This window comes from Theropithecus gelada, chromosome 17, assembly GCF_003255815.1.
Source record: "Theropithecus gelada isolate Dixy chromosome 17, Tgel_1.0, whole genome shotgun sequence".
Classification (NCBI taxonomy): domain Eukaryota; kingdom Metazoa; phylum Chordata; class Mammalia; order Primates; family Cercopithecidae; genus Theropithecus; species Theropithecus gelada.
The window spans coordinates 39,419,410-39,432,346 of NC_037685.1; the positions used below are offsets into that span (position 1 = coordinate 39,419,410).

General features: G+C 38.8%; 1 protein-coding gene across 12 annotated transcripts in view; it reads left to right on the forward strand.

Annotated features, from left to right (window-relative positions):
- PCCA (propionyl-CoA carboxylase subunit alpha) overlaps positions 1-12,937 on the forward strand; it is a 436,358-nt gene that overhangs the window by 219,756 nt on the left and 203,665 nt on the right. For all 12 annotated transcript variants that reach the window (XM_025364068.1, XM_025364063.1, XM_025364064.1 and 9 more), the window contains one exon: positions 12,047-12,157. In XM_025364068.1, the coding sequence (XP_025219853.1) occupies positions 12,047-12,157 (111 nt within the window). The remainder of the gene's footprint in view (positions 1-12,046; positions 12,158-12,937) is intronic.

Below are 12,937 nucleotides of genomic sequence, written 5' to 3' on the forward strand. Positions count from 1 at the left end.
GTGTTTTGATTTTATTCTTAAAACATCATTTAGTGAGATGAAAGTCTGTATTTCTATGCTGTATTTGCTATTCAAGTAGAAAGATTTTTTAAAATTCCATGCTTCATTTATGTGCTTGATGGCTCTGTTCTTTGATATCCAAAATGTAAATTAATATTTGCTTTCAATTCCTTTGAGTTACATTTTTCTCAAATCAACACCTATTTTTCAGCTTTGGATACGCAGGACAAATACAACATATCATTTATCCTGTGAAACTGCAAGCATGTTAACTTTCTGAATGTTATCAGTCACAAATTTGGGGCATCAGAAAATAATCTCTTTTTCGTTCAAATTATCATTAACTATTTCTGAAAGCTATATTGTATTTTAGTGATGACAGAGTTTGGTTCCAACTATTTTAACATTGGCCACACAGGGAGCTAAAAAATTTATACCAGCAATAGGCTGTAACATGAAAGCCAGTAAAGTTAAATATGAAATATTAAGTATATATTTGAATAGTATTATTTCTTTCTTTCTTTTTTCTTTTTATTTTGACATGGAGTCTCACTCTGTCACCCAGGCTGGAGTGCTGTGGCACAATCTTGGCTCACTGCAGCCTCTGCCTCCCAGGTTCAAGCAATTCTCCTGCCTCAGCCTCCCAAGTAGCTGGGACTACAGGGGTACGCCAGCCACAACACCCAGCTAATTTTTGTATTTTTAGTAGAGACGGGGTTTCACCATGTTGGTCAGGCTAGGCTCAACTCCTGACCTCGAGTGATCCACCGGCCTCGGCCTCCCAAAATGAACTGTACTATTTCTATTTAACGAGGGGAGGGGAGTTCAAAAATCCTGAGACTCCTGCTACCTTACCTACTGTTTTGCAAAAACTCTTGTAAATTGAAATATTCTGAATTATTAATTTGTACATAAGATCAACTTTTTTGGTAAATTAAATCATTGATGTACCTTGGTCTAATAACTTTCATCCCTTTCAGCCCCTCCCTTAGAGTCTTATTTTTTCCAGAACTTGATTTATTGTAATATATGAATGATTTGCATATTGCTAGTTTTATTTCACATTTCTCTGTCTCACCCTGTTTTGGATTCCTTCACATATGGGGGATGTTCCCCCCATAACTAGAAGCGTCTGTTTTCTGATGTATACCATCGAATCTGCCTGCTTTACTGAACCTTAATCATTCAGACATCATCTCACAGGCATTGCAAATTTAACTTGTCCATGAATCTGCTATTTTTCTCTCAACCTGTTTCTTCTCTGCAAATGGCAACTTGTCTCATGTTGCAGAGTCACAACTTTGGGTGTTGTACTCATCTCCCCATTCTTTGTAGTTGTTGTTGTTGTTTTGAGACAGGGTCTCACTCTGTCACCCAGGCTGGAATGCAGTGGTGGGCCCAGGGCTCACTGCAGCCTTGACTTCCAGGGTTCAGTTGATCCTCCCACCTCAACCTCCTTGGTAGCTGGGACTACAGGCACACACTAGCACACCCAGCTAATTTTTTGTATTTATTGTAGAGATGGGATTTTGCCATGTTGCCTAGGCTGGTCTTGAACTCCTGACCTCAAGTGATCCACCTGCCTTGGTCTCCCAAAATGTTGCACTTACAGGCATGAGCCACTGCACCTGGCCCTCATCTCCCCATTCTTGCCATCAGTCCCTGCCTGCCTCCTGAATATCCCTCAAGTCCAGCTACTTCTCCCATCTGTATTGTCAGCGTCCTAGCTGTGGACCTCAGCCTTGCCATTTTTCAGCATATCTCCGCAATTGTCCCCTGAGGAATTTTTCAATCTTCCCTCTTGCCCTTCCCCAGTCCCTTTTCCATATAACAGCCTAAGTGATTCTGGATTGTGTAAATCTAGTCATACCTGCCCTGCTTCCCATTCTAGTTGCTCTGATGGGAATGTGAAATCTGTGCATGGCCTATCACACCCTGAATGCCTTTTGGCCTTTTCACTGCACTCAGCACCATTCTCTCCTTTGCTCATACTCAGACCATGGTGTTTTCCTTTCATTCCTCTCCACAGGAATACCTGGTGGTAATCATTTGCTTTTTACCACAATGAAATCTCTCTCTCTCTCTTTTGTAACCAGAGATAGGGCCTCTCTGTGTTGCCTAGGCTGGAGTGCAGTGGCACTATTATAGCTCACCGCAGCCTCAAACTCCTGGATTCAAGTGATCCCCCTGCCTCTGACTCCTGAGTAGCTGGGACTACAGGTGTGCCACCCTACCCAGCTTATTTTTAAATTTTTTGTTGAGGTAGGGTCTTACTACATTGTCCAGGCTGGTCACAAACTCCTGGCCTCAAGCAGTCCTCCTGCCTCAGCCTCCTAAAGGGCTGGGATTACAGGTGTGAGCTTAATTCCTCCCTAATGTTAACCATAACCTTAGCTACTCATCTTTGGGTCCTTCTCATCTTTCTATTTTCCTTCCCAGTCAGGAAAATCTGTGTAAGTCTCAAATGCTTTCCTCTTTCTGAAACACCAAAGCTGTCATTTCCTATGCAGGTGAACCTTTCTGGCAAGTGATACCTCTTTTCTTTTTCAAAAGCACTGTAGTTTGTCTCTTTGTGAAACATGATCAAGGGATTAATTTCCCATGTTTTATTTAGCCTGATCTCTTTCAAGGAGCTTTTTATGTTTTTGCCTGCCTAATTGTTCTTTCTAAGCATACTAGCATATTGCCTTCAATTGCTCTTCATTTTCATCTATCCAAAAGCAACACCACATTTTTTCAATGATTTCTTAGGTATATTGATGTCATTGGAAATTTCAGATGACTTCTACTATGTTTCTCGTTAAAAAAAAAAAAAAAAAAAAACTTACTAAAGCCCTCCGAAACATCAGTTATTGTATATGGACCAAGTAAATCATTACCCACAGGAGAAGCATGAAATAGCTGTGTGTATCTCATGGGCATGCGCTATAGAAGATCTGTGTGTGTGTGTACATAAAGCAATCTATAAGGTATCTATATGTATGTAGTGAACGATATGATCGATTCTGATGTATGTAACTTTTTCTATGGAATATTCATGTATCTAAAGGAATAGGATTAATTTGAATTTGTGAAAGTTTTCTAAATGTTTTGAGGTAGTTTTCATAAATTGAGATTAGCTTTTATAAAATTTAGATACATAGCATCTGTTGAGTCAGGAACGGAAATGCTCAGGATTTTCCATATGGTTGTGGATATGGTCTAGTATAAAAGAGATGCATAGGAAAATGCCTGGGCAGGTATACGTGTTAAGCTTTTATCATTGGCTAGCTTACAGATGGAAAGTCATATTGAAAAGGTGTGCCCTGCTCACTCAGACACATGCACTAGGGTACAGGATAACCTGCTGTAACAAAGACTTATAAATCCAGTGGGATAAATAAGAGAGACATTTATTTATCTCTCATGTAACTGTCTGGTCTATGCTGCTAGGAGGGCAAGTCAGCCTCATGAGGTCATTCAAAGATACACACACCCATCCTGATGTGCCACTCCATTTGAATTGCCAAAACTGAGTTTCTGACATGTTGGAAACCCATAATAGGAGGAGAAGAAAGGAAGCCCAAGCAAGCAATTTTAAAATAAGTGAGTGAGTCAGAAGTTGCGTACTTCACTTTAGCTTACCTTCGTTTTTCTAGGAATTAGTTTGTCATGCCTAGTTACAAGCTAGATGGGAAAGTAGAGTCTGTGTCTGGGTGTCTTTTGCTCAGCCAAAACTCTATTACTGTGGAAAAATGAAAAGCAGGTTTTAGGAGAAACTAGCAGTCTGTCACAATAAACCTCTACATCTTAAAAATTGTTTATATATAATTATATATATGCAACTATTGTGATGTATAATGTACTAAACATTAGGTAAACTATTCAGTCTCTCTGGATTACAATTTTCTTTTTTTTTTTCTGTTTTTTAAAAATTTTTTATTTTTTTCTTTTAGAGATAGGGTCTTTCTCTGTTGCCCAGACTTGGGTACAGCGGTACAATCATAGCTTACTATAACCTCGAAGTCCTGGGCTCAAGTGATCCTCCTGCCTCAGCCTCCCAAGTACCTGGGACTGTAGGCATATGACACCATTCCCAGCTAATTTTCTGTTTTTATTTTTTGTAGAGACAGGGCCTTGCTATGTTGCCCAGGCTGGTCTTGAACTCCTGACCTCAAGTGATCTCTCACCTTGGCCTCCCAAAGTGCTGGACTTAAAGGTGTGAGCCACTGCACCCAGCACAGTTTTCTCATTTTTAAGGTCCCATTTATCTTTGTAGTTTACTTATTCTATTATTAGTTGTGCAGTTTGCCAAGAGCAGGTACCATATTGTGTGCTCTCATTTTCCTTCCCATGATATCTAATTGCTGCATGAGTAATAGGTGTAGAATAAATGTTGATGGATATAGATAGGTTTGCTCAGATTAAAGGGCTAGATAGTAAATGTTTTAGACTTTGTGGGATACAAGGTTTCTGTTACAACTGCTTGACTCTACTGTTAACAACATGAAAACAGCCACATGTAAACAAACCAGGCTGGCTGTGTTCTAATAAAACTTTATTTACAAAATAGGTAGAAGGCTAGATTTGGCCTTCAGGCCATATTTTGCCAACCATTGTGTTACAGGAAAGTTACACCTTCCAAATAGATATAGGTATAAACTTAGATTTCAGGAGCTTTTTTTTTTTTTTTTTGAGATAGAGTCTCACTCTGTCACCCAGGCTGGAGTACAATGGTGCGGTCTCAGCTCATTGCAACCTCTGCCTTCCGGGTTCAAGCGATTCTCCTGCCTCAGCCTCCCGAGTAGTGGGATTACAGGCGCCTGCCACCACACCTGGCTAATTATTGTATTTTTAGAAGAGATGAGGTTTCACCATATTGGCCGGGCTGGTCTCAAACTGCTGACCTCGTGATCTGCCCTCCTTGGCCTCCCAGAGTGCTGAGATTATAGGTGTGAGCCACTGTGCCTGACCAGGAGCTCCATTCTTAACAGAAAACAAAACTGGAAGTTACATAGGTCAGTGCTGAAGCTTAGGATGCAGGAAAACTTATGTCTGATGTTTCATTAATTACATTTTGTCTCATGTTCTTTGTTTATTCCCATATAACAGGATAGTAATATTCTCTTTTGAGAGCCTGGCATTACATTAAGCATTATCTCATTTATACCTGATAACAATTATGCATAATAGGTTCTATTATTGTTATCAGTTTACAAATGAGGAAACTAAAGCTTTGAGAGGTTAACTAACTTACCTCAGGTAAGAGGTAGACCTAGTATTTGAACTTGACTATCTGATTCTTTTCTTACTTTATGGTTATTGTTGCAAAAGTAGGGATTCTGTGTGACTTTAATAGTAAGATCAGAATCATAATTTGTAGGTGTCTTATGCAGCGTAATGGTACAGATTAGAACCATACAAAAGTGGACTAAAGAAATAGGAAGGAATGAACAAACCTCTGTTTACTTTGACTTCAGCTGTCGTGCTGCAGTCACCTGCTCTTCTTGTGGAAGCTTGATGTAATTCCTGCCTTCCCTGGATGTGACATGCTTCCTCCCATTTCCTTTCACTCCTGTGTAACATCTTTGTAATCTGGATGACCAAGATTAGGTACTTCATTCTTCATAAAGCCTTCCTGCATCCTAGAACTCTCCTAACACTATTAGTATCCTCTTGTGGCAGTTACCTATTTGATTTTACAGTTGACCCTTGAACAACACTGGTTTGAACTGTGCAAGTCCATTTATCCTGGATTTTTTTTTCAATAAATATATTCTAAAATTATTTGAAGATTTGTGACAATTTGAAAAAGCTTTCAGACAAACCATATAGCCTAGAAGTACCAAAGAAAGAAAAAGGTATGTCATGAATACATAAAATATAGAGAGATACTAGTTTGTTTCATCATTTGCTATTATAAAATATACACAAATCTATTATAAAAGTTAACATTTATCAAAACTTACACAGAGACCATACATGGTGCCATTCAAAGCAGAGAGAAATGTACACAAACAGTAAAGACACAGCATGAAATCATAACCACATTAAGCTTCACTGTAATACATACTGTACTACTGTATAGTTTCAGAGCCACCTACTATTGCTATTGGAGTGAGCTCAAGTGTTGCGAGTATCTGCTTAAAACACTGTGCGATGCCAATCACCACCGTGTGATCAGTTCTCTCTCCAGTAAATTGTGTATGGCAGTAAAAAGTCATCGCTTATGGTTCTGGCGTAGTTTTCATCATGTTTAGTGCAAACCATAAACCTTGAATAACACCATGGAATCCATACAAAGTGCTACTAGTAATGCTGGAGGTCCTCCCAAGAAACAGAGAAAAGTCATGACATTACGAGAAAAAGTTGAATTACTTGATAATGTGTGGTAGCTTGAGGTCTGCAGATATAGTTTCCTGTCATTGCAAGATAAATGAATCCCATGTAAGGACCATTGTAAAAGAAAATAAAATGAAATTCATGAAGCACTTGCTGCAACTACACCAGCAGGTGTGAAAATCTTGCACTTTTTGTGAAACACCTTTCATTTCATATTGAAGATGCAGCTTTTATGTGCGTGGAGGATTGCTATAAGAAAGGCATTCCCATAGACTCGAATATGACTGTCTATGGGAAAAGTGAAGTTGTTATATGGCAACTTGAAGCAAAAGGAAGGTGGAGGGATATAAAGCTGGATAATGTATTGCCAACCAAGGATGGTTTGATAATTTTAGAAAGAGATTTGGCTTTAAAATGTGAAGACAAAATGTGAAGGGGAAGCTGCTTCTGCCAACCGAGAAGCAGCAGATGAGTTCCAAGACACCGTTAAGAAAATCATTGAAGAGAAAGGATATCTGCTGAGCAGGTTTTTAATGCAAACACAAGTGCCTTATTCTAGGGGGAAAAAAGCCACAGGGAACATTTCTTAGTAAGGAAAAGAAGCAAGCATGAGGAGTTAAGACAGTGAGGAATAGGCTAACTCTGTCTGTTGTTCTGTGCAAAGGCAGTCAGGTTTACGATCTGCACTTATCTGTGAAGCTGCTCATCTCCTCGCCTTGAAGGAAAATGATACGCACCGGCTGCCAGTCTTCTGGTTGTACAACAAGAAGGCCTGGACCGTGAGAACCCTTTTTATGGATTGATTCCATTGATGCTTTGTCCCTAAAGTCCGGAAGTGCCTTGCCAGTAAGAGACTGTCTTCTAAAGTTCTTTTAATATGGACAGTGCCCCAGCCACCCAGAACACATGTTTAACATCGAAGGCGTCAAAGTGGCCTGCCTCTCCCCAAACCCAACAAGTCTAATTCAGCCTCTAGCTCAGGGTATTGTAAGGACCTTTCAGGCTCGTTATCCACAGTGCTATATGGAAAGGATCATCGACACCGTGGAAGAGAAAAAGTCTGGAAAGATTACAGCACTGAAGATGCATTGTTGTCATATAAAAAGCTGTGAAAGCTATCAAGCCCAAAATTTTTGCTGGAGAAAACTTTGTCTGGATGTTGTGCATGACTTCACAGGATTTATGAAAGAGGCAACCAAGGAAATCATGAAAGAGATTGTGGATTTGACATGAAAGGTGGAGTGGGGGGTAAAGGGTTTTAAGGTACGGATCTTAGAGGAATCCAAGAGTGAATAGACACTTCACCCAAGGAATTAACAGAAAATGACTTCATGCAGATAAATGCTTCCTAATCAGCGCCAGAGGATGAGGAAGAAGACATAGAAGAAGCAATGCCAGAAAACAGGCTCACATCAGAGTGTGGCAGAAGGATTCCGATTACTCAAGACTGATGTTGACTTATTTTATGACATAGACCCTTCTGTGATACTGGCAGTAAAACTAACACAAACAGTGGAAAAAGGATTGAACTCATATAGAAACATTTTTAGAGAAATGAAAAAGCAAAAGCAGAGAAAAATTACAAAGTATATTCATAAAGCTATACCGAGTGTGCCGCCTCTCCTACCTCCCCTTCCACCTCCTCCACCTCTCCTGCCTCTGCAACCCCTGAGACAGCAAGACTAGCCTCTCCTCTTCCTCCTTCTCCTTAGTCTACTCAACATGAAGAGGAGGAGGAAGACTATTACGATGATCCACTTCCACTTGATGAATAGTAAACATATTTTCTCTTATGATTTGCTTCATAACATTAGCTTTATTGCAAGACTACGGTATTTAATATATATAATGTACGAAACGTGTAATCGACTATATTTTCAGCATGGGTTTCAGTCAACAGTATGTTATTAGTGTTTACTTTTTTGGGGGCATCAAAAGTTATGTGTAGATTTTTGTATGTGCAGGAGGTTGGCACCCCTAACGCTCATGTTATTCAGTCATCACCTGTACTTTGAAATTGTCATTGTGTACTAGGCTCAATTTTTGTCTACTAGATTACATGCATCTTTAAAAAATGACTTATTGAGATATACTTGACATAATAAATTTCTAATATTCAAAGTATTCAATTTTATGAGTTTTGACATACATATCCACCTGTGAAACCATTACCACAGCCATGGTGTTGAATGCTTCTTTCACCTCCCGGAGTTTCCTTATGGTCTTTGCCATTTACCCTCCCTCTACCCCTTTCCCAGTGTAATCGCATGATCTGCTTTCTGTCGCTGTAGGCTCGTTTGCATGTCCTAAAATTTTGTATTAATGGAATTATACATTATTATGCATTATTTTTGGTTTTGCTTTTTAAACTCAGCATAATTATTTTTAGATTCATCCTTGTTATTTCATATGTTATTGACTCTTTTTGTGTATATGTGGAATAGAATTCCATTGTATGGACAAACCCACTTTTGTTAATTCATTTGCCTGTTGATGGAGATTTAATTGTTTCTAGGTTTTGATTATAGTAAATAAAGCTGCTATTAAACTTTGTATGTAAGTCTTTGTACAGACATATGTTTTTATTTAACTTGACTTAATACACAGGAGTGAGTTGTCTGAATCAGTGAGTATATGTTTAACTTTTCCAGAAACTACCAAACTGTTCCAAAGTATGTGTATCATTTTATATTGCCACCACAGTGTGACAATTCTCCTTGTTCCATATCCTGACTGGCACTTGCTATTATCTGTGTTTTCACTTTGGCCATCTAAATTGGTATACTGGTGGCAGCTCATTGTATTTCTTTAACAATAATGATGTTGAACAATTTTTCCTATGCTTAGTGGACATGTTGACTGTTTTTTTTTTTACTTGGTTTGTTTTTCGTCTTATAATTGTGTTGTAAGTATTCTTTGTATATTTGTAGATACAACTCCCTTGTCCAATATATATATTGTGGGCCAGAATTGGTGGCTTATGCCTGTAATCCTAGTACTTTGGGAGGCCAAGGTGGGTGGATCACTTGAGCCCAGGAGTTCGAGACCAGCCTGGGCAACATAGCAAAAACGTGTCTCTACAAAAAAATACAAAAATTAACTGGGCGGCCGGGTGCCGTGGCTCATGCCTGTAATCCTAGCACTTCAGGAGGCCAAGGCGGGCAGATCACGAGGTCGGGAGATAGAGACCAACCTGGACAACATGGTGAAAACCCATCTCTAGTAAAAATACAAAAATTAGCTGGGTGTGGTGGCGTGTTCCTGTAATCCCAGCTACTCAGGAGGCTGAGGGAGGAGAATCGCTTGAACCCGGGAGGCAGAGGTTGCAGTGAGCGGAGATTGTGCCATTGCACTCTAGCCTGGCAACAGAGCGAGACTCTGTCTCAAAGAAAACAAAACAAAACAAATTAGCTGGGCATGGTGGCATGCACCTGTGGTCCCAGCTAGTTGGGAGACTGAGACAGGAGGATCCCTGAGCCTGGGAGGTTGAAGCTTCAGTGAGCCAAGATTGACCACTGCACTCTGACCTAGGCGATAGAGTGAGACCCTGTCTCAAAAAAAAAAAAAAATATATATATATATATAGTAATAATAATATATTTAATGTGAATATTTTCTCTCAGGCTATAGTTTGCCATTTTATTTTCTTAATTGCCTCTTTTGAGGAGCAGACTTTAAGTTTGATGATGTACAGTTTGTCAATATTTTTATAGTTCATGGTTTTTGTGTACTAAGAATCTGTTGCCTACCTTAAGGTAACAGATTTTTCCTCCATATTTTCTATTATAGTTATTAAAATAGTTTTAGGTTTGTGATTCATTTGGAGTTAATTTTTTGTCTGTGTTGTTAGGTGTTAGGGTTGACGTTAATTTTTTTTTTTTTTTTGAGATGGTGTCTAGCTCTTTCGCTGAGGCTGGAGTGCAGTGGTGTGATCTCGGCTCACTGCAACCTCCACCTCCCAGGTTCAAGTGATTCTCCTGCCTCAGCCTCCCAAGTAGCTGGGATTACAGGCACCTGCTACCACGCCCAGCTAATTTTTGTATTTTTAGTAGAGATGGGGTTTCACTGTGTTGGCCAGGCTGGTCTTGAACTCCTTACCTCATGATCTGCTTGCCTCGGCCTCCCAAAGTGCTGGGATTACAAGTGTGAGCCACCATGCCTGGCTTTTTTTTTGGTCCAAATGGTTAGCTGGTTGTTCTAGTACCATTTATTGAAACGACATTTATTAGGTTGGTGCAAATATAATTGCTGTTTTTGCATTGCTGAAATTTGCTGTTTGATATTGGAATACATTCTTAAATAGATGTGGTTATGTTATACATCATTTTAATGTACATTTCTCGCTTTGTTTCTTTTTTGCTAATGACTTACTACTTGCTGTTTATTTTATATTTAGAGTATGGAAATGATGTTAGACAAAAAGCAAATATGAGCAATTTTCTTATTTGAGTTCAAAATGGGACGTAAAGAGCAGAGACAACTTCGCATGTCAGCAACGCATTTGGCCCAGGAACTGCTAATGAACATACAGTGCAGTGATGGTTCAAGAAGTTTTGCGAAGGAGATGAGAACCTTGAAGATGAGGAGCTTAGTGGCCAGCCTTTGGAAGTTAATAGCAACCAATTGAGAGCAGTCGTCAAAGCTGATCCTTTTATAACTACATGAGAAGTTGCTGAAGAACTTAGTGTCAACCATTCTACGGTCATTTGGCATTTGAAGCAAATTGGAAAGATGAAAAAGCTCCACAAGTGGGTGCCTCATGAGCTGACTGAAAATTTAAAAAATCGTCATTTTGAAGTGTAGTCTTTTCCTGTTCTACACAGCAATGAACCATTTTTTGGATTGTGACGTGTGAGGAAAAGTGGATTTTATATGACAGCCAGCGATGATCAGCTCAATGACTAGACCAAGAAGAAGCCCCAAAGCACTTCCCAAAGTCAAACTAGCACCAAAAGAAGGTCATGGTCACTGTTGGGTGGTCTGTTGTTGGTCTGATCCACTACAGCTTTCTGAATCCTGGTGAAACCATTACATCTGAGAAGTATGCCCAGCAAATCTATGAGATACACCCAAAACTGCAATGCCTGCAGCTGGTGTTGGTCAATGGAAAGGGCCCATGTTTTCTCCATGACAGCACCCAACTGCACGTTCCACAACCAGTGCTTAAAATTTGAACGAGTTGGGCTATGAAGTTTTGCCTCATCCGGCATATTCACCTGACCTCTTACCAACTGACCACCACTTCAAGCATCTCAACAACTTTTTGCAGGGAAAATGCTCCCACAACCAGCAGGATGCAAAAAATGCTCTCCAAGAGTCCGCCAAATCCCAAAGCATGGATTTTTACGCTACAGGAATAAACAAACTTACTTCTTATTGAGAAAAAGGAGCTGATGTAATGGTTCCTATTTTGATTGATAAAAATGTGTTTCAGCCTAGTTTTGATGATTTAAAATTCATGGCCCCAAACCACAATTACTTTTGCACCACCCTAACACAGCCTGTTGACTTGACTTGGCAATACGAAGCTTCTTAAGTTTATATTTACTGTTTTATTGATACCACAAGTTCAGATATTTTTTGTTGTTAATAGAAGTCAAGGAAATAAGTTTCTTGAATGGTTTCTGCTAGGTCATAGAACAATGATGATAAATTTCTCCACATTATCAGAATTCCATTTTTCACTGATTCATTGTTCTTCAATTTGATATCATTTTACTTTTAGGTGTTACACATAATATTGCGTTACTTCGAGAGGTGATAATCAACTCACGCTTTGTAAAAGGAGACATCAGCACCAAATTTCTCTCTGACGTGTATCCTGATGGCTTCAAAGGTTTGTATGCAGTAAAAATATTTTAGTGTTTTAAAGTTGTTATTTTTATACTTTATTGTAATACATAATTTCATTCTATTTTGAAATTAAGGCCTTTTGGCTTATATTATACTTAATTAGCATTTTTAGAACATGCAAGACTGTTTACATTCATGATTTTGAGTATTTATGGGTGACTCATGAGTGTGATAATCTGCAGTCTTGTGGAGGGCAGAATTCAACCATATGGAATGTTCTATGAGTCCAGTGTTTTGAAGCAAAACATGTAGATAGATGATTAGCCTACCTTTTTGGTTTCTGAAAATCAAATCAGATTTGTATTTTCTACTGAGGTGAGTATATAAGGAACTCTTCTAAAGTGATTGTTAAAAGATATGTTTATGAAAATAGCACAGAATATTTCAGAAAACCAGATTCTAGTCCTATTAATGAAAATCTAGGAAGATGATGATTTTATTCTGAAAAATGAAGTTTTGAATAAAGTAATGAGTGGAATGTGAAATTAACACTGCAAAGTTCTCAGTGAGCATTTCCAGGTAGTAGAAAAATTGCTCATCAAGTGAGAGATAGAGAAAACCCTTTAGTGAGCATTCAAAATATAGTTAACATAAGACATAGAAAGATAAACAAGATTTAGATGAGACTTAATAGAAATGTTATTCAGGTGAAAGCCTCTACATACATTTTTAATGAGCTAGTGATGTATGAAGGTTAGATAGTCTGTCCCACATTTCAAGTGTTCTTTATATCCATTAAAGTGTTTTAATGTAAAATGACTTA